General features: G+C 66.3%; 2 protein-coding genes across 3 annotated transcripts; both read right to left on the bottom strand.

Moving 5' to 3' along the window:
- Positions 1 to 824: 824 nt before the first annotated feature.
- On the bottom strand, positions 825 to 2,037 carry PIN4 (peptidylprolyl cis/trans isomerase, NIMA-interacting 4). Its single transcript, XM_030498664.1, has 4 exons — positions 1,826 to 2,037; positions 1,661 to 1,725; positions 1,463 to 1,582; positions 825 to 1,000 (listed from the first exon to the last, which is right to left on the bottom strand). The coding sequence occupies exons 1-4, from the start codon at positions 1,863 to 1,865 to the stop codon at positions 842 to 844; spliced, it is 384 nt and encodes a 127-aa protein (XP_030354524.1). The 5' UTR covers positions 1,866 to 2,037; the 3' UTR covers positions 825 to 841.
- Positions 2,038 to 2,616: 579 nt separating this feature from the next.
- Positions 2,617 to 21,697, bottom strand: NHSL2 (NHS like 2). 2 transcript variants are annotated; one of them, XM_030498591.1, is made up of 8 exons: positions 21,624 to 21,697; positions 11,941 to 12,093; positions 10,398 to 10,534; positions 10,070 to 10,274; positions 9,198 to 9,329; positions 5,804 to 7,993; positions 5,563 to 5,695; positions 2,617 to 5,004 (listed from the first exon to the last, which is right to left on the bottom strand). In XM_030498591.1, exons 1-8 carry the CDS (start codon positions 21,685 to 21,687, stop codon positions 4,677 to 4,679), a joined length of 3,342 nt encoding a protein of 1,113 aa, XP_030354451.1. In that variant the 5' UTR covers positions 21,688 to 21,697; the 3' UTR covers positions 2,617 to 4,676. The 2 variants fall into 2 exon arrangements, with proteins under 2 accessions (XP_030354451.1, XP_030354452.1); XM_030498592.1 differs by lacking the exon at positions 21,624 to 21,697 and adding an exon at positions 15,597 to 15,898.
- Positions 21,698 to 27,000: the final 5,303 nt, after the last annotated feature.

Below are 27,000 nucleotides of genomic sequence, written 5' to 3'. Positions count from 1 at the left end.
GCTCCAGAGCAGAGCTGCTCCAGCCCTCGCAGCAGCTCCGTGGCCTCCTCTGGCCTTGCTCCAACAGCTCCACGTCCCTCTTGTGCTGTTGCCCCCGAGCTGGATCAGGACTGCAGGGGGGGTCTCCCCAGAGCGCAGCAGAGGGGGAGAATCCCCTCCCTCAACCTGCTGCTCACGCTCTGGGGATCAGCCCAGCACATGGGGGGGTTCTGGGCTGCAGTGCACATGACCGGGTCGTGGGGAGCTTCTCATCACCCACCACCAAGCACATCACACTGTCCCTCAGGTATGTCCACCAGAAGGAAGAGGTGCAGCGTGCGAGGCCCGAGGCATGCACTGCACACTTAGCAGGGGGGGAGTGCAGGAAGCAACAAGCATTTAGTGGCTTTTCTCTCACACAAGGTATGCAGTGTCTTCCCCCAGCTTTGAGCAGGCAAAGATGTAGCTTTAGGTACGGGAAACTGAACTTGGGAGGATTCCCCCCCCCCCCGCTGCTGCTTGGCCAGGGCACCTGCCCTGCACCTCTGCAGGGCAACCACTGAAAGCCTGAGCACCTCCTCCAAGTGTCACTGTCTCCACAATGGCAAAAGCAAGAGGCTGGCCGGCCAGGAAAAGCAGATTTCAAACTGCACAAAGCTCTTGCTTCACCTTTTCCAGGGAATGCTCTGCCTCTCTGGGCAGAGTCCTGCTCTCTGCCACCTCTAACCTGTGTCCTGCCAGGGCAGCAGGGCGGGCGCTGCCTCCGAGCGTGCTGCTGGTAACCACCGGCTTGCTCCAGGGCCGCGGTGCCTGGGACGCTCTCGGGATTCAAGCAGCCAAGACGCTCGTGGTCATTCACATTTTATTTTCTGCCTTCCACCATGATAATGTGGTACCCAAACTTTGTTTTGACAGGGGGGTCTGTATACACTGGCTTGTCCATGCTGCTCACGGGCAGGGCGAACGCTGCCTCTTGGAATGGTCCCACCATGGAGCCTCTGGTCATCCAGCCCAGGTCTCCCTGCAAGAAGGAACCATCAGGGTTAAGCTTTGAGGCTCTCACTGCAGCAGCAGCAGCCTGGGCAGCAGGGAGGGGGGTGATGGAAACCTGTCCCAAAACCTGTCCCAAAACCTGTTCTGGCAGCATCCATCCCAGCGGCACGCAGACTGTGAGGCAGGACAGGGCTGGGAAGAGCTCCTCACCCGGGGCTGCCTCCCAGCCAGCACAGCTGAAGCCCCGGCAGCCCGGGCTCTGCTGCCCCGGGGGCTCCTGTGCCTCAGCCCTGCTGCAACCAACCCCGTACCCCTGAGCTAACTCTGCCCCGACCAGTGTTCGCTCACGCAATGTGCTGCAGCTGCTGAACCCGCCTCCTGACCCCCAACAGCATCTCCTCGGCGGGCAGAGCAGGACCGGCCCCGCCGGTCGCTGCCCCCCGTCCCCTCCCATGCCCCCCGTTTCCCGGTACCCCCCGTTCCCCCGTACCCCTTGCCGGGCTTTGTCCTCGCTGTACTGCGAGGCCACCTCGCTGAAGCGCTGCCCGGACTTGAGCTTCTCCATGGCCTCCATGGCTTTGCCGTGCTTCTCACACAGGATGTGCCGGACCTGCGGGCCGGGGGGGCCGTGAGAGCCGGGCCGGGAGCGGGGAGACCCCCCGGGGGACCCGCCGCTCCCCGCGCTCACCTTCACGGCGTTGCCGCCTCCCTTCGGGCCCTGGGCTTTGGCATCGCTGCTGCCGCTGTCGCCGCCTGTGAACGCAGCGCCCTGAGACCGGCCCGGTCCGCGCCGCCCCCGAACCCCCGCCGGCCCGCGCCGCCCCGCTGCCCCCCGCCGGCCCGCGCCGCTCACCCTTGCCGGCCTTGCCGCCGCCCCGTCCCTTGGGCGCCATGTTGCCGCCGCCCGGCCGTGCGAGGTCCCCGGGCTGCCCGCGGCGCGCCGGGACCGGCCGGTTCGGGGCTGCCCCGCGCCCGCAGGACCCCGAGGCAGGGCCGGTACCGGCGGTGTGTCCTGCGGCAGAGCGGCATCGGGGCTGGACCCAGCCGGGAGGGGAGTGGTCTCTGCTCCCAAGGAACAAGGGACGGTACAAGGGGAAACGGCCTCAAGCTGCGCCAAGGGAGGTTTAGGTGGAGCTGAGGAACAATTCCTTCCCCAAAGGATGCTCAGGCATTGGAACAGGCTGCCCAGGCAGGGCTGGAGTCACCGTCCCTCCAAGTGTTCACACCCCGTGTAGCCGAGGCCTCAGTGCCATGGGTTAGTGGTGGCCTCGGCAGTGCTGGGCCATGGTTGGACTGGATGAGCTTGAAGGTCTTTTCCAACCGAGTTGATGCTGTGATTCTGTGATCCCGCCTTCCCCCGAGACCTCCATCCATCCCGGCCCCCCACACCATCCCCAGCGCCCACCCTGGGCTGACCCCAGCACCCACCCAGCACCCCAGGGTGACCCCAGCACCCACCCTGGGCTGTCCCCCCTCCCCGCAGTGTCCCTGTGCTCACCCGGAGCCATTGGGGCACTCGGGCACACGGCAGACGCTGTGAGGGGCCCCGCGCCCGCCGGCGTCCCCGCGAGCCACCCCGGCAGTGTCGGGGTGCCCCGTCCCCCCGCGCCCGACCCCGCGGCAGCCGCAAGAAGCACGCAGAGGCAGCCGTCAGCAGGAGCAGTTTACCAAGCTGGAGCTGGCACGTTAAACAGTACACCACCGGGAGCACGGGCCCGCGGGGGGGCTGGCACCGCCGCCCGGGCGCTCCCCAGCGCCTCTGCACCCGCAGAGGGAGGAGGGAGCGAGCGGCCAGGGACAGCTCCACCGGGAAGAGCCCATTCGAGAACCGGGGATCTCCACCCCACGGCCCAGCCGCCGGCTCGGCAGCCAGGAGTCACCTTCCCCAGACACCCCCTATCCGAGAGCGGACAACGCGGCGGTGCTGGGTTTCTGCAGGGGCGTCCCCCTGCGTGTCCGCAGCCCGCTTCGCCGCCGTCCCCTGGCTACCGCCACCGCCACCACCGGCTTCCTGAGCAGTCATGTGCAAAACGGACCCGTCCCAGAGCTTCCCTCCCCGTCCCAGTGCCCCGTCCCAGCACGGCAGCCCCCTGCGCCGGGCTGGGCAGCGGCGGGGCCGGGAGCAGGGCCGGGGCTGGGGCCGGGCAGGGGCTGGAGCAGGGACATCTCATAGCGCTTCTTTTTCTTGGTTTTTTTTCTATTTTTTCCTGAGTTTCGCAGCCTGGATCTGAATTACAGGCTTAAATCTGCAGCCCCGGCGAGGGCAGGGAGCCATGTGCAAGTCATGGGAGCGAGGGGAACGGGAATCAACTGCCAGGGGCGCGGAGCCTCCCGAAGGGTCAAATCCAGCCCGGGTGCGTGGACGGGAGTGAACACGGGGCCGTGCTCCCGAGGGGACAGAGACCCCCCAGGCCAGCCCTGGCCCCTCGCCCCGGTGCTCCCCGCTCCGCACCGCTGCCCCAGGGGGCACCGGGCCACAGCGGGGCCAGCACGGACACATCTGGCAATAAAGCGGAAATTGTTCTAAACACGCTCGGAGCTGGAGCTGGTGCTTCCCCACAGCCCTGCCCTCCTCCCGTGCCCCGCCCCGGCCCCGCGGCTGTCCCTGCCCTGCTGCCCATCACCGCGGCCTCTGCTCTCCCGCTGCAGCCAAGCCAGGGCGAAGCAGCGGGGGACCAGGGGGATGAATCCCATCCTGCGCCTGCCGCTGTGCCCCGGGCAAGGGCTGGCTCCCAGCCGGGGACGTGCGGACCACCCTTCAGCAGCGCCACCGCAGAACGTGCCATGAGGGACCGCTGCGGGGAGCAGCGGGTAACCCCAGACGGACCCCGGGAGGTGGCGTCTGGATGCGTTTGGCCAACAGCTCTGTGGCAGCCTTGGTGCTCCGGTGGTGACATGGCCGATGTTTGCAGGAGATGCTGGTGCTCCGGTGCGATGCACGAGGCACCCGATGTCGGGGCTGGTGCTGGGGGGCTGTGGGGCACAGGGGGGCTGGTGGACCTCCCTCCACACGTGGCGGATCTGGCGGGATGAGGCTTCTGGCGCTGGAGGCGACCCTGGGGTTTGCTTTCGGACTGAGAGCCAAGGAGCTCTGAAATGCAGCATTTGGGGGGCTTTCAGGGGCTGGGGTTGGCTTGAGGTCGTCGCGCCGGCTGCAGGCGCCGGGTGCCGTGTCCCCACGTGGCAGGGAGGGTGCTCGGGATGAGGAGGGGGAACCTCTTGCGGCTCTTCAAAAGCAACCTTGGTTCCAGCTGGCCCCCTCACGTCTTCCCAAAGTACATCTCCATGTATCCAGCCGAACTCAAACCTGGGATCTTTGCCTGGGAAACTCAAGGTACAATGTCAAACGAAAGAGAATAAAACATCATCATCACCACTGTGCATTAGAAAAGCCATTTAAAGTACCACATGCCGAAGTGACCACACAGTTTCAAGCTAGCTTCGCTGCGGGGCTGCTGTCCCGCTCCGCCTCCCGAGCAGCTGGGATGGTCCCAGCCACAGGGCTGCCTCTTCCCGCCTGGAATTGGCCCTGCGCCACCAGAGACACTTGGGCTCCAAACGCAGCTCTCCAAGGAAGAAACAAAGGCAGAAGAAAGCCCTGAGCAGGACCCAGGGCTCAGCGGGCAGCCAGGCCGCCGCGTCCGCAGCGACGCTCCCTCTGCAGCCGTCTGCAGTCCTCCATGGCCAGAAGAGAGCACGCGTGGTTAGGGCTGGCTCCTGGGGCTGCTGGCACCATCCAGCTCGGGGGCAAACTCTGTCATGACCCTCCGAGCCAGCGGGTTTGTGGTCTTGAGCAGTTCGGCAGCAGATGGCCGGGTGCCGGCACTGGTTTTGCTGCTCTTCTTCTGGAGCAGGGCTTTAAAATCTTCATTCCTGCTGGAAGACTTCCCGGTGCTGCCCGGTGCTGCCGCTGCTGCTGCCGCCGGGGACTCACTGGTCGGGGAGCCCGAAGTCTTGATGGGTGAGTGGGAGTTGGGCCGGCTGGCAAAGGTGTCAGCAGGCTCTTTCCGCCCCAGGACCTTCCTCTTCGACCTGGGCACCAAAGAGACATGTGGTGGGAGCAGCCCCAGGTGAGAGCTGCTGCCAGTGTCTGTATGGGATGAATCTGGTTTGGGTGAGAAGGGACCTTAAAGCTCACCCAGTCCCAACCCCCTGCCACGGGCTGGGACACCTTCCACTAGAGCAGGTTGCTCCAAGCCCCTGTGTCCAACCTGGCCTTGAACACTGCCAGGGATGGGGCAGCCACAGCTTCTCTGGGCACCCTGTGCCAGCGCCTCAGCACCCTCACAGGGAAGAGCTTCTGCCTAAGAACTCATCTCAATCTCCCCTGTGGCTGCGCTGGCCCCACTGGGGCAAGAAGACAACCCGTGCATGGCAGGGGATGCACCAAGGCGCTGGGAAACACTTCCCTGGCAGCAAGGTCTGAATCACCCCAAGGCTGATGGAGCAGCGGACCCCCCAACCCCCTTGGGAGCCAGTGGCCCCGGCCTAGCTGCAGACTTGGGGCGCTGAACTCTGCAGGGCCCAAGGCACAGCAGCCTGAAGTGTGAACACCTGAGCTGTGGTGGTGGCACAGCAGGAGCCACGTACCTGTGGATCACAGTGAAGAGATCCTCCGTGGTGCGGGACATCACAAACACGTCGTCGTCCTCCTCAGCGATGGACTCGGCCGTCTTGTCACTGGCAAAGCTCTTCTCCTCGGTGCCAGTATCCGCCGGGCTGCCTGCGGTGGGAGGAGACTGCGGTGAACTGCCCCGTGCGGCACTGGGGCCCCTGCCCTGCCCTGCCCTGCACCAGGGTGAAACCACCGCAGGAGCGGGGAGACCCTCACCTTGCTCCGGGGGTGCGTCACCGGCGGCAGCTGCTGTGCCCGGGGCCCCCGGGGATGGCGGGTCCTCAGCGTCTGGGTCGCAGCACGTGGGGTCGGTGTCCAGCGTGATAATGGGGCTGGGGGTAGGCGCTGGGTCACCCGCGCTGGCTCCCGGCACCGGGGCCGGCACGAGCGGCAGGTACAGCACGCTGGGCTTCTTGGGCACCGGCGGCGGCACCTTGGCCTTCCTCCGCGGCGGCCGTGGCTCGTCCTCCAGGCTGCCCTGCGAGAGCCGCCGCGGTCCCACTGCTGGCACCGGGGCCGTGGGGGGCTCCCCCGGGCCCCTCCTCAGCTCCCCTTTCCGCAGCACCACGAAGCCGTCCTGCGGCAGCCCCTTGGTGGTGGTGGTGACGGCAATGCCCGGCGGGGACGTGGGGGACAGGGGACCCTCCTCCCGCAGCACCGGGGGCTTGGGTGGGATGCTGGGGGGCCGCTTGGCCAGAGGCGGCTTCTCTGCCACCGGCGGCTTCACCTTCCTGTCGGGCGCAGGGCAGGGCGCGCGCGGCAGCTCCTCGGCGTGCTCGGGGCCATCGGTGTTGTCCTCGGGCTCGGAGCGGCTGATGGAGCGCAGGCGCACGGAGCGCAGGTCGGACTGCGTGACCACCGGCATGATGGGCGCGATGGGGCTGCTCTTCTGGGCCAGCTTGGTGCCGAAGGTGGTGGAGTCGGAGTGGTGCCGGCTGACCTTTGTCTTCCCCTTCAGGGAGATCTTCAGCCCTGAGAGGTCGAGGTGGGCTGGGGGTGTGAGTGGCAGGTCGAAGGACAGCCGGGCCTTGGGACTTCTCTCCATGGGGGATGTGGGGGGCAGCGAGGATTTCCTCTCGGGCACCAGCGGCCTCACCCGGACCTGGCGCGGGGAGTGCCCGAGGACGGCGGAGGTGGGCACGGTGGGGGTCGGGGTCTCAGACTGGCTGGAGTACCCACTGGACGGGGACATCAGCCCCGGGGGCCTGCCTGGGGAGGAGGTCTTGGGGTCCGCCTCGGCCGAGAGCTGGGAGGGCGTCGTGGCCCGGGAGACAGAGGGGGACGTGAGCGACTCGGAGCTGCCCTGTGCCTTGGCGCACTCGACAGCCGTGGTCCCTGTGGCCGTGCTGGAGCTGGAGAGGGAGCGGTACGGGGGGTCCGCACTGGCCTTCCAGTCCGCGAGATGCCACTGGAGGGGGGCGACCGTGCCCTCGGGCTCCCTGCCCGCGCTCCCCCGCGGGTCGGCGTGCACCAGCCGGTGCCCCTGGGGCTCCGGGGGGATGCACAGGCTCTTGGGCCGCTGGTCCTTGGGCAGCACCAGGCTGGGCTCCGCGTCGTCGTCCGGGCCCTCCTTGATGAGCGAGACGCTGCGCGTGGGGGGCGAGGGCTTCTTCTTGGCCTTCTTGAGGGAGATGCTCTTGGAGCGCCGGCGCCGCTGCCCCTCCTGCTCCAGCCCCAGCCCCAGCGAGACATTGTCAGTGCTGGTGCTGCCCTCAGAGCTGGCGCTGGGGTAGCCCAGGGCGTAGTTGGCACTGCCCCGCCGCGCCTCGGCGTACGCGATGTCCACGGAGCACAGCGAGCCCGAGTCGGTCGGCACCGACAGTGAGCGCTCGCGGAACCGGCACCCGGCACGCTCCACCTCCAGCCGCGCTGGCCCTGCCGCGGGCTCAGCCTCTGCTCGGCTTCCCGGCAGCAAGTTCCCCCTGGAGCCTCGGCCCTCGTACCCCTGCCCATCCCCGGAGGGGGACTCGGGCACCGCGCTGGAGAAGGAGCCGTGCCCGTTGCTGCCCGCGCGCTCCTCTGCGGCGATGAAGAAGGTGGCGGTGGCAGCAGCGACGGCTGCAGCGGGTGAGCCGGGGCTGGGCGAAGGGCTGGAGCCACCCGGCGAGACGCAGGCCGGGCCTGTGCCCTGGCCGCTGGTGGGGCTGGGGGGACCCGTGTAGCTCCATGGCGGCGGGAAGGGGGGTCCGTGCGGGCCATTGCAGGCGCCGGTGCAGGGGGTGGCCGCGGGGTCCATGGGGCAGCAGCGCGCCCCCAAGTCGCTGAAGGTTTTCCTCAGTGGGGCGGCACGGGGCTGGCGGGGGCTAGTGTCCTGTGGCGCCGGCCCTGCGGCCTCGGGCATGAAGTTGCAGGAGACGGACTCAGCAATGGGCACGGGAGCGGCGGATGTGGGGCCGTTGGTGCTGCCTGCGAGGAGAGACACGGCGGGTCAGTGCTCTGTGCCGGCCACCAGGGCTTGTCCCACCCCACGGCCAGCCTCCGGGGCTGCATCTCTGCACAGGCTTGAAGCGTGCCCAGGGGGACTGGAGGGGTCAGGCTGACACCCTCCTACCCGATGCTCTCCTACCCCTGTGCTGACATGGCCATAGAATCATGGAATCATAGAATGGTTTGGGTTAGAAAGGACCTTAAGATCATCCAGTTCCATCCCTGCTGCCAAGGGCAGGGACACCTCACTCTAGACCATGTTGCCCAAGACCCAACTGTGGACAGTCTCTGGCTGGTGTTAGCCCTCCAGCCTGGGATCTGATGGCTGGGATGTGCCAGGCACAGCTGAGCAGCCATGGCAGGAGTCTTCTCTATCCATGGGGACATTGGCCCCACAGTGACCAAAGCGCTGCCCCGTGGTGGGGGCACCCATGGGGACCAGGAAGAGCAGAGCAAGGCATTGCTGCCTGGGTCGGGGAGGGACGCGGTGGCTCATGGTGCCACCTCCTCTCAGAAGAGCCTGGATGGGGAAGGACATGGGTACCCCACTCAGAGCAGGACGCTCAAGTTCTCTGAGGCAGGGGCTGTGACAACCTTGTTTGACCACTGTCACAGGGAAAACTCTCCTCCTACCCAGTGATGATTCCCCACAGTGCAGTGGGTGCTGCGGCCTCTCCTCCTGTCCCTGCATGCTCTGAGGACAGGCTGGCTCTGGTTTCTCTACACCTTCCACAAGGGACATGTGCACGACAGTGCCCCCAAGCTGGGCTGGCTGCTGTCCACTGGGGTCCAACACTGCTCCGTGCCCGTGCTGGGAGCACTGCAGCACCCTGAGCTGTGTGACCACCCCCGGCATGGGCCAGGACCTGGGCAGGGTATGTGCCCGCAGCCCCCAGCTCTGCTCTGATGGAGCCAAGGCTGGGTTACTCCTGGCACTAGGAGAAGCTTGCGGGCCTTCCCACCCTGTAAGTGTGCAGGACCCCGACTTGGGGTGAAGAGGCTGTCCCCGGTGCCATGCCAGCCCCAGGGCCAGCCCGGCGTCACCGGTGTGCAGCACCCCAGTGCCCCAGGAGGGAGCAGACCAGCACGGTGGCTGGGGCATCCCCGAGGGCTGGCTGCTGGCCCCTGGGGCCGCTCTGCCCCCGTCACGGCAGCTCTGCCCCCATCACGGCAGCTCCGTCACCTTGGTCTCGCAGGGACAGGTTAGGGAATCCGATAATGGTCCGTCTACGCCGCAGGGTGGACTTGGGGTTCATCGCGGTCTCTGTGTTAAACAGGGAGTGACGAGCACTCGCGTGCCTAGCAAAGTGCTGCCCTGTAGCCAAAACAAACAGGCTGTCCACGGTGCTGCACCGTGTCCCCTGCGTGTCCCCGGCCTGGGATGGGACTGCAGGCAGCAGCAGCATGGGATGGACGAGGGTGGTGACCGTGGGTGGCCATGGAGCGCAGGAGATGGATGCATGGCTGGTGGCGGGGCGGGTGCTGTGGATGGAGGTGGGATGCAGGGAAAGTGGTGGAGACTGGCCCTGCTCTGCACAACGGGCTCTGGGCTGTGCCGGGGAGGACCCTGCACTGCTGGGCTGCTTCATTAATGGGGCCAGTTGTGTGGGGACATGGATGTGAGGAACAGCAGGGTAGGGAGAGAGACCTGGTGGTACCAGCACATCTCTTCATCGTGGAGGGAAAGGGCAGAAAGCCATCTCTGGCCTTCAGAAGGTGCATTTGCTCAGGCACTGGCACTCATGTCTGCAAGGACTAGGCAGGACCGTGCTGCTGGGAGGATAGATGGATGGACGGATGGGTGGACAGACGGACAGACAGGTCAGACAGGCTGGCTGTGTGGGGTGCAGTGAGGACAAGGTGACACCACAACCGGTGGCTGGGCAGTGCGGTGGGAACAAGGGGCCAGTGGGTCAGGCACACAGCTGTGGATGACAGCAGAGATGGCAATGACAGATGCCAGCGGTCCTCTGCTTCGTCCCCCACCCCGGCCCTGCACCCCAGGCTCTGCCCACGTGCCCCCGGTGCCGGCTCGCCTGGTGCACGCTGCCCTACCCGAGACATTGATGGGGACGATGTTGGTTTGGACGGAGCAGGACGGGTGCCGCTGCTTCTCCTCCAGGGTGGGCAGGGGGAAGGCCCTGGGCCAGGCAGGCTGCTTGTCCGGGCTGGTGGGGAGGCTCAGGCAGGCGTCAGGCGGCCGCGCACCCAGTGCGCTCGTGCTGGTGCTCTCCTCGTCTGTCGCTCGCCGGCCCGGGGGCTGCGGGGGGAAAGGCACGTCAAAGGGACAGGGCTGGGACATAGCTCCCCCCACCCCCGCCACACCAGCCCCTCTCTGGTGACACCGGGGCCGTGTCACCCAGACCTGTGCCCCAGCACTCACCATAAGCACGAACTCAAGGCGCTTGGCAGGGGGAGGTCGGGGTGACGGCTCCGGAGGGGTGTCGGGGGGCGGGTGCCCGGTGCTGCGGAAGGTCTGCCCGGTGACCCTGCTCTCGCTGTACTGCTCCTCATACTCCTCTGCAAGGGAAGCAGCGCCTGGGACCCCGCTCCGGCCGCTGGCTGCGGGCAGAGCTTTGCTCCCAGGGCAGGAGAACACGGAGGGATGTGTGGCCATCCCAGCCCTCTGTCCCCAGGCTGGCTTCGTGTCCCTGCTCCACACGGGCAGCCTGGGAGGTAGGGAAGGGATTTGGGCTGGGTCAGCCTGGAGAAGAGAAGGTTCCTTAAGGGTTCCTTAAGGGGAGACCTTAGAGCAGCTCCAGTGGCTAAAGGGGCTCCAGGAAACCTGGAGAGGGGCTTTGGACAAGGGCCTGTAGGGACAGGACAAGGGGAATGGCTTTAACCTGCCAGAGGGGAGATTGAGATGAGCTCTGAGGCAGAAGCTCTTCCCTGTGAGGGTGCTGAGGCGCTGGCACAGGGTGCCCAGAGAAGCTGTGTCTGCCCCATCCCTGGCAGTGTTCAAGGCCAGGTTGGACACAGGGGCTTGGAGCAACCTGCTCTAGTGGAAGGTGTCCCTGCCCATGGCAGGGGGTTGGGACTGGAGGAGCTTTAAAGTCCCTTCTCACCCAAACCAGGCTGTGGTTCACTGTGTGATTCGTTCTACGACCCCCAGGAGGAAAGCCGGGGCTGGGGGCAGCTGAGGCAGAACTCCCCCCACTCCTGCCTGGGGACACAGCGAGTCCTGCAGGAGCCAGGGGCAGCCAGGAGGGAGCTCAGTGTCTCCCCATCCTGCAATTGTTGAGCTAATTACTGCTGGTGGTTATGGCATGGCGGGAACCGGCTCCGCTGGGGCCGAGTTGATGCGATTACAACCCTGGGGGAGGCCGCACTGCTGATCTCATCGATGCCTGCGCCGCATCTGCTGGCTCCAGGCGGAACCAGCCCCTACTCCTGGCTCTGGCTGCTCTGCCTCTTGCTGCAGTGACTTGGAGCAGAGATCAGAGGGGCTGCTGAGGCCGGGACCCCCCCAGGACCCAACTGCTGCAGTGTGGGGTGGCCCAAGGAGCAGTTCAGATGCTGGTCATGTGCCCAGGGCAGCTCTCATCCCTGCCATCCCACCCCTGCCACCCCCATCCCTGCCATCCCACCCCTGCCATCCCCATCCCTGCCATCCCACCCCTGCCATCCCACCCCTGCCACCCCCATCCCTGCCATCCCACCCCTGCCACCCCCATCCCTGCCATCCCACCCCTGCCATCCCACCCCTGCCACCCCCATCCCTGCCATCCCACCCCTGCCACCCCCATCCCTGCCATCCCACCCCTGCCATCCCACCCCTGCCACCCCCATCCCTGCCATCCCACCCCTGCCATCCCACCCCTGCCACCCCCATCCCTGCCATCCCACCCCTGCCACCCCCATCCCTGCCATCCCACCCCTGCCATCCCATCCCTGCCATCCCATCCCTGCCACCCCGGCCCCGGTACCTTGCAGCAGGCTCTGCAGGTTGAGCTGTGCCTCCTGGTGCAGCTGCTCCATGCCCGGCGGGCGCCCGGCTGCCAGGAACACATTCACGGGCTGCTGCCATGGCAGCTTGGCGTGCGCAGCTTGCTTGCTCTCCACGTCCAGGTTAGAGGTGGCTGCAAGCGGGAGGGAGCGGCATGAGAGGGAGGCAGGAGGGCGGCTTCTCTGTGACCCCGCGCCCCGCACAGCACTCATCCTGCCATAGCACCCTCTGGGAACACGGGACTGGGATGTGGCAGTGCCCCAGCCCAGCAAAGTCACCCCGGCAGGCTGCTACTGCATGGGGCCAGACCCAGCACTGCCACTGCCGCCACACCAGGGCTGGGCACCGTGCCTGCAGGCACTGCCACTGCCACTGCACCAGGGCTGGGCACTGTGCCCACAGGCTGCCAGAGCCAGGCAGGAAGGGAGCAGGGTGTAATTGGGGAAGGAAGCAAGTGCTGCTGCCTGGTGACTGCCCCACTGGTCCCGGTGCAGGAAGCGCCACACGTGCGGTGAAGCAACCGGAGGAGCAGAACTTGCAACCAGAATGGAGGGAGCGAAGGGGCCTCAGCACCTTTCATCACACTGGGTACAGCTCCTCGCGAGATCAACGGTCTCCTGGGGCGGAAACCTCCGCGGGGATGGGCCAGGCACTTGTCCAGACCCTCAGAAACACCCACACTAGTGGAAAGGTCCCTGGGCATGGATTTGGGGTCACCTGTGAGCTGGCTGTGCTGGGAGCTGAGCAGTGCTCCGGCACACAGGCTCTGCCACGGGACCTGGAGCACCAGCACCGCTGCTCTGAGCGGGTGTGGGTTTCCCACCCAGCGTGGTTCTGTGCTGGAGCCAGGGGAGCGGAGCAGAGAGCGGTTTGTGAGCTTTGAACAGCTCGTGGATCACCGGGGCCTCACCCCCAGGATCCTTCTGCAGTCGCCCCTGGTGTGGGCAGAGGGATGGCTGCTGCCGGCTCTGGGTCCTGTCACTGGGTGTTACCACCAGGACCCGGGTCTGACGTCCCTTTGCCCCATTCGGTAGCCAGGATATTCCCGCGCAGCAGCCAGCACCTCCTCACCCACCTGAGGCTTCTTGACGATCCGCACCCCAGGATGACTGCATGCCCATCCCCATCCCATCGGTCCAGGCACTCCCTACCAGCACGACAAACATGCCTGCTCTGCCACTGGGCCGTGGGGTGCTCGTCCCCAGCGAGGCAAACCACAGCCTGCAGCACCCTGCTTCACGACCGAGCCAGCCAAGGCAGCCACAGTGATCCCGCTGGCCTGGGAGAAGGCCAATGGCCCCAGAATGGGGTCAGCACTCCTGGCACAAGCCGTGTCCCCTCTCCTGCAGTGGCTGGTCACCAGGCACTGCACCCCAAGCATCACCCCTGCTACCTGTGGGTGCCATCCTGCCTGTGGGTCCTGCCCTGCCCATGAGTCCTGTCCGTGCTGCCCACCCTTCCCCAGGTGTGGATGGAGCAGCAGACCCTGCACACCGCCCAGCACCCAGAGGCGAGGTGCCACGTCCCCAGCCTAGTTACTTTTATAATTTGTGTTACCATAACGACGTTGCCTTAACACCAGGCTTCCTCCTTTTCCTTTTTTTTGTCCTTCTTTCTTCCTCCCCTCAATAATTTGACTCGTTTCCATACCAACCAAGAGGTGTCGGGGCGTGTGTGTGTGTGAACAGCCTGAGCTTCGCCCGCTGCAAAGCCCACAGGCAACGCCACGCACTGGGATGCAGCTTTCCATGCCACAGGCGAACCGGCCCCTTTCCTCGCACAGGGACAAGGATTTTCCTGCTCTCACCTCTCACCTCCCTGCCTGCCCAGAGGGGCTGGCAGGAGCACCATGCCCTGGTCCCTGGCTCATGCTATGTGCCCAGTCGTCCCTGGGCACAGGAGCCAAGGCCATCTCCCCAGAGCCCTGACTGGCCATGGGAAGGAGCCAGGGGCACAGGGTGCTGGGACCACGCAATCACCTCTGCAGACCTCAGCCCCAGAAGCTGCTCTCTTTGCCAAAGGGGGGGACCCACCACTGGCCCCTCCATTTCCAGGTGCATCCTAAGGACGGGTCCCGCACCCCGGCTCACTGCACCCCCCTGCACAGACCTGGCCCTCGGCCTCGGCGGGTGCCCACATGTCCCCCAGCACCCACAGACCTGCAGCAGCTACACAGCATCCCCCGGGACTCAGGGACACCCCCAGGTCACAACCCCCTGAACCCCCCTCCCACACCAGAGCCGCAGCACAGGATCTTACCTCCGCTGGCTCTGCCCGTGCCGGGGCACCCGCAGCTCCCACCCCGCGGCACCCACCACGTGCACAAACCGCAGTGCCGAAACCGGGGCCGCCCTAGGGCGAAGCGGAAGCCCAGCGCCTGCCCTGCCCTGCCCTGCGGCTGCAGGCAGGGGAGCGAGGCAGCACGGAAGGGTGCTGGGGTCCTGCATCCCCTCTGCACACACCAACCCTCTGGGGACACAAGCAAGCCGGTGCTGTCCTGAGGCACAGGCACCACCAAGGGCTGGCAGGGCTGGTTTCAGCTTGGAGCAACCTGCTCTAGCAGAAGGTGTCCCTGCCCATGGCAGGGCGTTGGAACTGGATGAGCTGTAAGGTACCTTCCAACCCAAACCAGTCCATGATTCTATGATCCTCCCAGCAGAAGAAGCAGCTGAGGAGGAGAAGGGGTGGGAAAGGATGGATGAGCCAAGCATCCCTCCACAGCCCAAGCACCCCAAACTTGTTCCTCAGGGGTGCACCATGCTCGCATCACCCTGTGTGCAGGGGTGTATGTGACACCCCGATGGTTTGGTGTCGCTCAGAGGGGTTTTGGCACAGCCCCAGCAGCACTCATGACCCAGCATCGCATGTGGTGAGGAGCTGGCAGCCAGCCCACGGCTGATGGAGCAGCCTGGAGCGCTCAGCAGGAGGACACACAGCTGGTGGGGCCGGTGCAGCCGGAGCAGGACCTGCTGCCCTTGGCAGTGACCCTCCTGCCAAGCTTATCGGTGACAGCCTCAATGTAAAAATGCCTCTGAGGGGCCCCCACCATATGCAAATGCCTGCGGGACATGAAGGGTGCCCGGGGAGAGCAGAGATGGAGCACTGGCTCCATCGCGTGCACTCCCAGTACTCCTGCCCTGAGCGTGGCCAGCCCTGCTGCTGGGGGAAACTGAGGCACGGTTGGTGGGAAGCTGCCACCTCGCTGCCCCGGGCTTTGCAGGCATGGGCAGAGGCGCTAATGAGAGGTAATGGACGCTGCTCCCCGCGTGTCCCCAGGGGTCTGTCCCCTCGCAGAGATGGAAGCAGGGGCAGGACCATGGCAGGTACTGCGGGGATGGTTCCCACTGGGCTGCCCAGGGCAGAGGTGAGCGCCAGCATCACCAGCCACAGTGGGTGCTGCTTGCTCTGTAACAGCTTGAAGTCTTACTGAGAGCGAGCCATGGGATGCTGCAGGCACTGGGGGTGGATGAGGACCAGGGCTGAAGCCAAGTGGAGTTTGCTCTGTGGGGAGCTGAGCTTTACCCTCTCCTGGGAGAACAGCGTCCTGTGGGATCCCCAGCCACAGGGCACAGAATGCGTGCCCTCCACGAGCATCTCCCCGAGTTACCCCTGCTGCATGCCAGCATCCCTGTTTACCTACTGCCCAGGCATCCCGAATCCACAGGGAGATATTCGACAGCGCCATCGGGAGTCGTTTCAGTTCGGGCCGAAGCTCCCGTGAGACGACGCCTCTCGCTCGAACTCGCCGCCAAACTTTCCGGTGTCAGGCTCGCCGCAAGCTGGCGGGGGGCGCCGGCGCTGTGCACGGAGCAGCGCGGCCGCGGGCTGCCGATGCGGAGGTATCACAGGAATGATGTAACGGCGGCAGCAGCCGATGCACCATCAGCAGAGCAGCCATGGCAACGGGTATCGGCACAGCGGCGAGCCAGCGCGCTCCCAGCGCACTGGAGGAGGAGGACGGCAAGCCTGGAGGCCGAGCCCGGCGCCGGCAGCCACCCGAGCCCCGCTGGAAGCAGCCGCTGCGCCGCAGTGCCGCCGGCTTCGAGCGGGCGCCCGGCCCGCCACCGGCACCGCGACTGCTCGCTGCCGCTCGTGCGGCCCGGTGACATCCCCGTGGTACGGAGCCAGGGCGCACGCTGCGCTCCGACGGGCGGAGAGGAAGGGACAAGAGCAAACCGCGGGAGCTGGCAGCGGCCGAGGAAGCGCCTCCTGTCCCCAGCTCAGCCCCCGCCGCGCTCGGACCCGCCGGTCCAGCCGCCCCACCGGGACGAGGAGCCGCATCCGCGCGCATGACCGGATGGATGCCCACCCAGGCCGGAACGAGACCCCAAAGCGACACCCCACCGAGCACCCACACGCCCAGCGCTGAGACAGAGCGTTGCTCACTGCACAGACCTGCCCCTTGCCGCAAGCACTCACCATGCCCGAGAGGAGCCCTTGTTGGAGCAGTTGACGCACTGCACCGGGCCCAAATCCAGATCCTTGCAGGACATCACCCCACCGTTACACGTCCCACAGGCACTCCCCGAGCCTGCAGCAAGGCAGGGCCATCCCCACACACCTCTGGCCTGCTGGTGGTTGAGACCAGAGGGACTGGAGGATTTTTAGGGGGGTGCCCATGCCAGGACCCTGGTGTCATGCTGCAGAGCATGGCTGGGTGCTACTGTGCAGGTGCCCAGCAGGTCTGCTGAAGAATATCACCACCCAGCTACACCACATCTGCCCGAGGCTCCTGCCTCCTCTCACCATCCCTGTTTAACATCCAATCAGCTGATTTCTGCACTGACAGGAGATAAGGGCACTGCAGCAGTTGCTGGCAGGGATGGTGGGTTCGGCAGCTGTGAGGGTCACTCAGCTTGTGGGGAGAAGGCTGGATTATATGAGAGGCTTCTACTAAAACCACTGGCAGCAAAACGGTCAATAAAATCAGTGCCCATCAGTAGGGCCCAAAGTCAACAGTATGCTGGGGCGCTCTGCCTGCCTGGCCCTGTAACGAGATCCAGGAAAACAGATGAAAACCCTCTTTCTCCAGCGAGATCCCAAGTGATCTATCACCTTTGTCTCATGCCTTGTGTAGGGCAGGAGCAGAGGGGACGTGAGCTGGGACCCTGTCAGGGAGTTCTGGCAGGCATGGAGCTGCATTTGCTGGGGAGAGGACTTGGCCGGCAAGTGGCACAGGAGGAGCCCCAAGCATCATCTGCCTGTGCTGCGGGGATGGGAAGTGCCCGCGGCCGCGCTGGCACCAGGGCTTGGCCGGGTACCACGGCAGCCAGGATGAACTCACATGGCTGCCTGCCAAGGGGCCGAGAGCCACCGTGCACAGGGATGGAGCTGCAGCCCCGGTGCCGCTCTGACCTCGGCCTCAGGTGCTCCCATCACCCCACCTTTGCCATCCAGGAGTGTGCTGGTGGGACCCAGGTCCCTGCAGTGACCCAGCAGGCATGGGCAGCAGGGTCAGACCCCCTGAGCCCAGCTCCAAGCCCCACCGTGGCTCCCATCAGTCTGGCTTCCTCCTGTATCCCAACCCTCACTCTCGTGCTTCCCAGCCCAAAACCAGGCACGAGCCTTTCCTGAGAGCCTCAGGAAACCCGGCACAGCAATCTGCCAGCCCCGGCACCCCGGCACTGCATCGCCCCCCACCGTGGCCATGGGCACCCTGGGCACAGTGTGGCCAAGGCTGCTGCCCGCTGACTGTGCCACGGTGCTGTGCCCAGCCTGGCCGGGATGCTTGGGATGCCCCGGCAGGGATCACGGCATTCCCAGGCATAGGCTGCCCGTGCTGGGAGGCTGCAGCCCCTCTCCAAGCAGGGGTGCTTCCAGGAAAGCGCTGTTTCCCCTGTGCCCGGCTGGTTTTACACTCTGCGGGGCCGGGACAATGCGAGGAAGTTGCCTGAGAGGGGAACGCGGCCAGGCCTCGGGACAAAGGGGCCCAAGACATGGAATCAGCCACAGCCAGAGGCTGGCTGTGAAGCTCGTGTCAACCCATGGCCTCACAGTCCCTGTTCCTGCTGCCACCAGCAAGTGAGAGCTGCTGGGAGGGCTCAGCACCACGGGGGTAGATGGGCAGGATCTGTCCCCAAGGTGGGACACATGGTCAGGGGCTCTCTGTGCTTCTCTTGCTTTGTGAAAGCAAGGACACCCCAACGGGCTGGGCAACGGCGGCAAGGGCTTAAGAAGGAAGGGGACACCCCAGGGTCGAGGCCAGGCTGGGAAAGGTGGGACAGGACCTGCGCTGCTGGGCGGCACCAACCCTGTGGCTATTGCATGGCCTCTGGAGACAAGAGCCTGTGCCCGACAGCCCACCCCAACCCGGGTCCTGCCCTGCAGACTCCCACTGCCCGCACTGCCCGCTCCTGGGGAGAAGGGTGTCCCGCTGCCCACCCCTGCCCGCGCTGCCCATGTTACCTCCCCGGTGCCAGGGTGCCAGGAGCCATTCCACCTTGGACATGGCCGCGGGTGCAGCAGGAGGGGGCTCGCTCCTGCCTCGGCAGCTCCTACTTCCAAACCTGCCCGAGAGCAGTGGGCTTCGTCCTCCTTCCCGCCCGCTCCCGCTCCAGCCCAGCCCAGGAGAGGAAGCGACCAGGAACTGGCTGTTTGAGTCAGCGCCCAGCTCATTGTCCCGGCCCGGGCCCCTCTTCCTTCCCCGCCATGGCCAGCGGAGCGGTGGCAGAGGGGCCGTGGGTTTGTGCAGCCTGTCCTCTGCCTGTCCGCCCGTCCTGCTGGCAGTGGCCCTGTGAAGGCGGCCGGTCAGGGCTCATCCCGCTCCCTGTACATGCAGTGCTGGGAGAGGGGACGAGGTCCTGGGGGGCTCCCCTTGGCTGAGCAGAGTCATGGAGCTGAAACCCCCCCAGCACAGCCGGAGCAGCCATCAGCATCCTCCTGGAAAACAGTGCCTGGAGCCCGCTGCTGCCGCTGCCGCCAACACTCATCAGCTAAGGAAAGTGGAGACCCTTCTGAATCCTCCTGCCTTTGCCCTGGAAGCTGCCGGAGCCCCCGGAGCTTCCTCTCACTCCGGCTCCCTCACAAGCCTCGAGTGAAGGCTCCTCGGGGACCACTTTCCCAGCGTCCCAGGGGTCTGTGAAGCTGAGCTGGCTTTTCCTGGAGGACGGAGGTCCCCGGGAGCCAGGACTCAACCCCAAGCCATGTCTTGCTTCAGGATGTGGCTTTGGGCCACTGGGCAGCACAGGGAGCTGGTGCCTCGCCAAGGGCTGGTTGCACCCATGCCAGGCACCCAGCAATGCCGCAGACCCCAGTGATGGGATGGGTGAAGGATGGCGGATAGCAGCAGAGCTCATTTCCCCCCTGGCAACCCAGGCAGCACTTGCATGGGGCTGACTTGTACCAGCCAAGCAGGCAGAGCTAAGGCTCTGACCCAGCGTCATGCAGCCTTTTCCAGCCCGTCAGGCCACGAGGAAGGCTGGATTCTAATGACCAGTGTAAAGACCCCTCTCTGCACTGCCCTGGGCATGGGCAGAATGATCCGGCCCACGATGAGCCAAAGTACCTCCTGGTACCATGGGTCCCAGCCCTCTTCATCCTACCAGCCACCAGACCCACCGCAGGGCTGCTTCTTATCAATGTCAGCTCCCTCCCTCCAGCAGATAAGCTCCAGCCTGGACCTGCCGCCGCCTCTCCGCAAGGGAGCCTGTGCGTAGCCACTAAGGAATGCCCAAGCCATTGAGGTCCCTGCAGCCCCAAGCTCAAATGGCCTGGGAGCACCCGAGTATCTGCCCCATCTTCAGGCCCAAGGTAACTTTTGGGCCGTCCAGTGCAAAACCCTGTTCCTCCCTGCTCCCAGCAGCCGGGCACAGCTCTGTCTCTCCCAGGAGAGCCAGGCACCGGGAGAAAGATCCCTGGAGATCTCCAGGCTGGTGGGCAGATGCACCCCACGCCCGAGGACAGAGATGAACTGACTCCAGCACAAAGCCTGGCCTTGCATTCCCTGAGAGCCCTTCCTGCCGGCGCTGGGAAGGTGACCTGCAGCTCCCAAGAATCCCATTGATGATGCAGAGGTGCGATTAGCAGATCTGAGCCGTGGCAAGGATGCGAGAGGCAGGAAAAGAGCAGGCCAGCATCCACAGCCTGAGTCCTGCATCCGGCCACTACCCAGCCTCCCGCACCCCGTGAGATGGGGCTGATGTGCTGGGTACCATCATCCTTCATCCCTGAGCACCCACCAAGTCAGCATCCCTCCTGATCCCTTGGACAACTTGGAGCTCTGGTGCCCTGCTCCAGCCCTCTGCAACAATCACTACAACAGCACCTGCAGAATGAGACAGAGACAGGCTGTACCTCCACCCCCTCTGCCCGCTAATTATTAAGCTGTGACAGTCACTCGGGCTGTGACAAGCAGTCCCCATTTTCTTGCAGCTTCTGAGCGATGTTCCCCAGGTCTCTCCCAGGGCCGCAGCTCCCGCGCTGCCGTGTCCCGGCTCTGGAGCCAGCGGCCAGGCACAGGGTAGTGGGAGCCATGGCTGGGAGCCACGGCCAGCTCCAGCCTGCTGCTCCTCCGGCATTCCCAGGAGCTGGGCTGGGTTGGGACAAGAGTCGGAGTGACGGGTGTCTGGCCAGGGCTGCTGAACCGCCTGGGCCAGCCGGGTGGGGACAGCACAGCGACTGGACAGGTCCTGCTTGTCCAACCCAGTGCTTCCAGAGGGCACTGGCCCTTGGCTGCCTGCTCCCAGCCCTGAGCGAGCCCCCCGCTGCCCCCACAGATTCAGGGCTTTCTGCTTTCCTCCCATCACGTGTGGCACGAGGCCCCCCCGGCACCCACCGCCTGCTGGGGTGCGGGGGGCTCTGCGAGCGTGGGCTCCCTGCCCGGGCAGGACCCAACTCTAGGGCTGGCAACCACGAGGGCTCCCCATTGCTTGGGGGCTGGCTCCTGCTGCCCGGGGGCTGGAGCCCACTGCCTGCACTAGCTCCCCAGCATTGGAGCTGGTTCCCTGCAGCACGAGCTGGCTCCCCGCTGCCTGGAGATTGCTCCCCATCACTGGAGCTGGCTCCCCACTGCTCAGACCTGGCTCCCCTCTACCAGGGACTGGCTCCCCATGGCTGGAGCTGCCTTCCCACTGCCCTGGCTGGCTCCCCGCACCTTGAGGCTGGCTCCATGCTGTCTGGGGCTGGGTTCCCATAGCTGGAGCTGGCACCCCGATGCTTAAAAGCTGGCTCCCCACTGCTCGGGGCTGGGTCCCCATAGCTGGAGCTGGCTCTCCATGGATGAAGCTGACTCCCTACTGCCCAGGCTGGCTCCCCACTGCCTGGGAACTGCTCCCCATCGTTGAAGCTGGCTCCCCATCATTGGAGCTAGTTCCCCATCATTGGAGATGGCTCCCCTCTGCCTGGGGCTGGCTCCCCGCTGCTCAGGGCTGGCTCCCCGCACCTTGGGCTGCGGGTCAGCACCTGCTCCACATCCCGCAGGCCCGTGCAGGGTCCCTCCGCGCCCCCCCGCTCACCGTGGCTGCCAGCGAGGCCAAGCTCCGCTGGAGGTGACCTCTCCCGGTGTCCTCCAAGCGACCCCGTGGGGCCGGGTACCGGCCGGGGGGTCCTGCTGCAGAGGCCGAGCCCCCCCATCCCCTGCTGCCGCAGCGGCCCCGAGCCCGCCCGCGGGGCCGGGGGGGCAGCGCGGGGCGCGGGTCCGGTCCCGCCCCGTCCCGTCCCCGGTACCTGTTGCCGAGCGCATCCTGCCCCGCCGCTGGCTGCGCGGCGCCTTCCGCTGCGCGTTGCCCATCCTCCGCCGCGGCTCGCCCGGCCCAGGCGGTCACCGCGCCGCCGCCCCCGGGCCGCTCCCCGCCGGCTCCCGGCCTCCCCCGCCGCCGGGCCCGCCGCGCCGCGCGGGGAGGAGCCGCCGCGCCGAGCCGGGCCGAGCCCCGCCGGGCCGCATCGCCCCGCGCCGGGCACCCCCGCCCGCACCGCTCCGCACCGCTCCGCACCGCACGGCACCGCTCCGCTTCGCACCGGCCGCCGGCCCGCCCGCCCCCTCGGAGCCCGCCCGCCGCCGCGCCGGGGCCGCCGAACGGGCGCCCAATGGCGGCGGCGGCGGGGGGCGGCCGGGGGCAGCGCGGCCGGGCGGGCTCCGGGGGCGGCGCGGGGCTGGGTGTGCTGGGGCCTGGGGGGCGCTGGGGGAACGGGGCTGGGGGTAGGTGGGGGATCCGGGCTGGGGAGCCCCCGGGGGGAACGGGGTTGGGGGGGGCGCCGAGGCCGGGCAGGCCCCGGGAGATATGGGGCTGGAGGTCCCGGGGCTGGGGACCCCCGCAGGTTGGTGGGTCTGGGGGTGGCGGGGGGCACAGGGCTGGCCCTGCGGCGTGGGAGCCCGAGCAGGGGAGGGATGGAGGCAGGAGCGCAGGGAGTGTGGCAGCTCCAAGAGCAGCCTGGGCCGTGCAGTGGGAGACAGGAGGGTGTGAGGTGAGCTCTGGGGCTGGTGCCGCAGTGGGAAAGCCTGTGTGAGAGCCGTGGGACACTGCAACAGTCAGGCCTGTGGGTGATGGGGTCTCTGGCAGGAGAAATGGGGGGTCTCTGGCTGCCAGCACCCTCAGGGGCCCCATCCCTGGCACTGAGCATCTGAGCTCTACTGAGGACCCCTTCATGAGAGAGGGCTGCGCACCTGGATCAACTATTGCCCTTAGGCTCCTTCTTCCCCCAGCCCAAACCTCGCCATATCCCTCTGACAGGGAAAAAAACACTCCCAGGGTGGGGAGAACCTGCTCTGTGTGCCCCGGCCTGCAGCAAGTGAGCGAGCTGCCCTGGGCACCTAGGAGCAGAGATCCTTGGTGGTGGCTCAGCCCAAGCCGCCCCATCCCAGGCCAGAGCATCCCTCCCCACCAAGGCTCAGCATCCACGTAGCAACAGAAAGGACCAGAAAGTGCTGGGAGGTTGTTATGGAAACAGCCACAAATTGGATCAGTACTCGGCGCAAGGAGCGGGGTGTGTGACTGCTGCGGGAGCGGGTGGGGGTGACAGCCGCAGCGGTGCGGGGGCCCCCCAGCAGCACCGCGGCCTCTGCCCTGCCCCTGCGCCGAGGCGGCTGCGGCAGAGCCGTGGCACTGCCGGGTCAGCCCCTCCTTGCCCTGGCCGCGGGTGCTCCCCGGGCGGGTGGAGGGCCGGGGGGCTTTGCAGAAACACCATCAAGAACATGTTTTCTCCCGTTCCTCCAAGCTTGAGGCCAAGCCAAGGCCCATGGTGCTGCGCCAGGCTGCAGCAGCACCGCTACCAACGGCCCCGCTGGGGGTGGCGGGTTCATGATCCCACAGCACAGCTCTTCCCACAGCCTGTCCCGGGGAGCTGAGGGAGCTACTCGTGACCCTGAGCTACCTCTCATCTCTGGTGATGGAGCCTGAGCCTCTGGGTGACCCCCCTCCAAGCCCCATAGGCACATGCAGCCTTCCTGCGTGCTTCTCGCAGCCCAAGCGAGCTGCAAAGCAGCTCCAGAATGGACCTTCCGCAGCCCAGGTCACTCTGGTGGGGCCTGCGAGGGTGGAAGGGGGAAAGTGTCCAACCCGCCCCAGTGTGCCCCATGCAGGCATGGAGTGGGGAGAAGCCAGCCGTGTTCCCAAAGCAGCCCCTCTCACGGCAGAGAGCAGCAGCTTCTCTGAAGGAGCCCCAACACCCGCAAAGTGGATGAGCTGATGATATATAATAAGCAGCAAAGCAGATGAGCTCATTGGAGAACAACGGCCAAGGCTGGGAATGGGGCCGGGGAGCACAGCCCAGGGCTGCCGGGCGCTGTGGATGCTCATCCCGCGGGATGGGTGCTGGATGGGGCACCGCTACAGCTGCCGGTGACCTCCTGCCTCCGGGCACCCCGAACCTGCCTGCAGTGGCCGCAAAGCCGGGCTGGAGCCGCCGTGCCACCTCGTGTCCCCTCCGGGTTCTGCATTCCTGGGATTCCTCCAGCGCAGCAACACATTTCCTTGCTCCCTGTCCCGGGAGCTGCACTGGGGACTCGCCTGTCCTCCCTCGGACGGGTGTTGCTGGCGGTGCCCGCCGTGCTGCCAGTGTGCCCATGGCTGGGGGATCCACCACGTCCCCAGCACCGCGCTGGAGCCGTCATGCAGCCCAGCACGGGGTGGGAGTGGGGGTAAGTGCTGCGTGGGGCTGCACCGGTGCTCTGACCCTGCATGCCCCAGAGCTCGGTGTTCCAGTGTCCAGCTGCTCACGGCCGTGCCATGGACAGGCTCCTCTCCAGGCTCAGGACCGCTGCTCTGGGCCCCCTGCTCAGGAGAGGGAAAACATGCAGGGCTCAACAACAGGGTGCTCTGATGGCCACCGTGCCACGAGCATAGGGTGAGCTTCAAGAACTCCGCTGCCCATGCAGAGGTTGGGCCCAGGGGACACAGGGACCCCAGCCCTGATTACCTCAAGAACCTGCACCCCCAGCACCCAGAGCTTCCTCTGCCTTGGGGAAACCAAACGCACCCCACAATGGCTGTGCCAGAGAACTGGCATGCACCCGGATCATTACACATGCGGGATGGCTCCACTGGTGTGTGTCATTTATGGGTCCATCACGGGGTATGTGGGGTGCAGGATATGGCACCAGCATCTCCCGCTGCGTGCCCACGGCGCCCCCCAGCACCTCTGCCCTCACCTCTCGGGTCCCTGAGGATGCTCCTGCCCCAGCCCGCGTGGGTGGGGAGGAAGAGAAGGGAGACGTCCAGCCCCTGTGGCCGGGCATGAGCATGGGCACGGGCACTGCCCAGGGAGCGGGGGGGCGCTGCATCCCCACGCGGTTCTGCCACCAGGCGATGGCCCTATCCCGCCATCCCAGCGCGCAGTGCCCGCAGGAAGGAGCCAGCAGGAGCCGAGCGGGCAGCTCTGCCAGCCCCGGCCGTGGGGTAAGCCCTGAGCTGCCCACTGCGAGCGCCCACCTCTGGGGGCGGCCGCCCGCCTCCACCGCGCTCCCTGCCCTCGTCCTGCGCGGCTGCCGCGGCACCCTGTCCAGCCGGGGAGGAGGATAAAACTTCTACGTACCCCGCTCTGCCTCCTCCGCTTCCTCTCCTTGCTGGGACGGGGCCCACGGGGGCCGGAGGCTGCCCCGCGGCCGCACCCGGGGTGGCTGCCCAGGCCCGGAGCGGGGAACGGCCACGGCGCCAACTCCGCGCTCGCTCGCTCGCTCGCAAACGCTAACTCGATCCAGGTTTGCTGGGAGAAGGGCTGGATGGAAACGCTTCTCCCACCCCAGCCCAGGCCCTTCTTAAAGATATAGCGACACGTCCGTGCTGCCGAGGCCGGAGCCATGGAGACGAGCGCGGCCGGAGCCGGCATCCCGCCGGTAGCTGCGACGAGGGGCTCGATCGGTGGGACCCCCGGGTCTCCTCGATGCCCCCCGCTGCCGGGCTGTGCCAGCCTCCCTTCTGCTGTAACAACCAGGGATAAGGCACCCGGGTAGGGGGCTTTGCTCCGGACTCCAGCCTCGGGCAGCCCCCCTGGTCTGTCCGGGGCGGGGACACGGCCCCACAGCCCATCCCTCGCTGCCTGCCCAGTGCTCCGGGCTCTGCCCGAGGGCTTCCCTTGGCCACAGCCCTTCCCTGGGGCAGGAGAACCCCTGGGGGAGTGGGGTGATATGTGAGGCAGAAAAGGTGTCCTGCCCCCCTGCCCTCACCTCCCGCCGCCCCCGTCCTGAGGGTGAGCAGAGATGGGGGCCCAGCAGCAGCTTCCACCAGCCAAATCCCCCCCCAGCCACTGCTGTCCCCTTGCAGCCTTGCACAGCCTTGGGGAATGAGGACGTGCTGTCCCCAGGGACCTGCTGCCCCAATGGCCACAGCCTGGCTCTGGGGGCAAGACCACTGGCCGGATCAGCTCCATGTAAACCCTGTCAAAATGCTTCTCAAGGATGACAACATCTTGAGAACTCCATCTGAGCAGGAGTTCGAGCCCCAGCAAAACCCCAGCAGGGAGGGAGGTAGTGGCAGCCAACTGGAGGTGCCACCCTCAGCCTCAGCTCCCAGACATCCTGAGCGCATCTCCCCGAAGTGGGTCCAGGCAGACCAGGCAGGTCCACGGGGACCACGCACCATGGGCAGGGTGTGCTGGGGGGGAATTGCAGTCACAGAGGGTGGCACAGCCAAGCTGGCACCCTCAGCAGCATGGGGCACTGCTGAGGGGCAGGGACAGGGCTCCTCTGGACCTGCTGGATGTGTTTTCAGAGGACGGCTCTCAGCCAAAGCTGTTGGGGCGGGAGACGTGCGGCACTCACTGATCCACCTCCTCGCCCAGCCGCTCCTGCAGATGATTCCTGTTAAGAAGGAGGGTGAGGTTCTCCTCCTCCGGCAGCTGCAGCCAGCCATCCATCCATCCATCCACCCATCCAGCCAGCCAGCCATCCATCCATCCACCCATCCATCCATCCATCCAACCATGCTGGCTTCAGCCCGCCGCTGGGGCAGCCTTCGGGAGCTGTGCTCTCCCGTCCGCCACTGGAACACTGCTGGTTACAGAAACAGGCAGAGAAACTATCTGGGAGGCCGCCCCAGCCTGGCAGGACCCAGGTGGGTGAGGGTTGGGTTTTCTTTCCTTCCTCCTTTGCTGCTTTCTCTTGTTTTTAAACTGGTGACAGGATCCTGGTGAACGTCCGTGCCAGCCCTTACCCCCCGGTGGGGAGCGCAGGGGGACGGTGCAGGGGCTTGGTGGCTCTGCCCATCCCTGAGCCTTGCTTCTGGACGAGGGCTGGGAGGTCAGAGGACAATGAACGCTGCATATTTTGGCGAGAGCAGTAAACAGCTCCTCCTGCCAGCACCGCCCGGGGCTTCTTCCAGACAACCATCCTCTCAGCTCTTCAGGGACACGGTTTAAATAGCTGCCGGCGCCAGGCCCCAGCCTCTTCTTTGCTGAGGTTTATTTCTAGAGCTGCTGGGTCCCGAGGGTTGAGGGCTGAGCTGGGAGCACTGCTCGTACCACCAGCCGGTGCCCACGGAGCCAGGGCCCTGCCAAGGGCAGGATGGCTGCCAGTTGGGAATCGGCAGGAGAGCTGGAGTGCCAGGAGCTTTACTGGGCTGCCTCCAGTGCCAAGTGCCAAGTGGTGGTGGGAGAGCCGAGGTCAACACCA

This window comes from Strigops habroptila, chromosome 9 (assembly GCF_004027225.2).
Source record: "Strigops habroptila isolate Jane chromosome 9, bStrHab1.2.pri, whole genome shotgun sequence".
In the NCBI taxonomy this organism is placed as follows: Eukaryota; Metazoa; Chordata; class Aves; order Psittaciformes; family Psittacidae; genus Strigops; species Strigops habroptila.
This window is presented reverse-complemented; position numbering and strand designations above follow the sequence as displayed.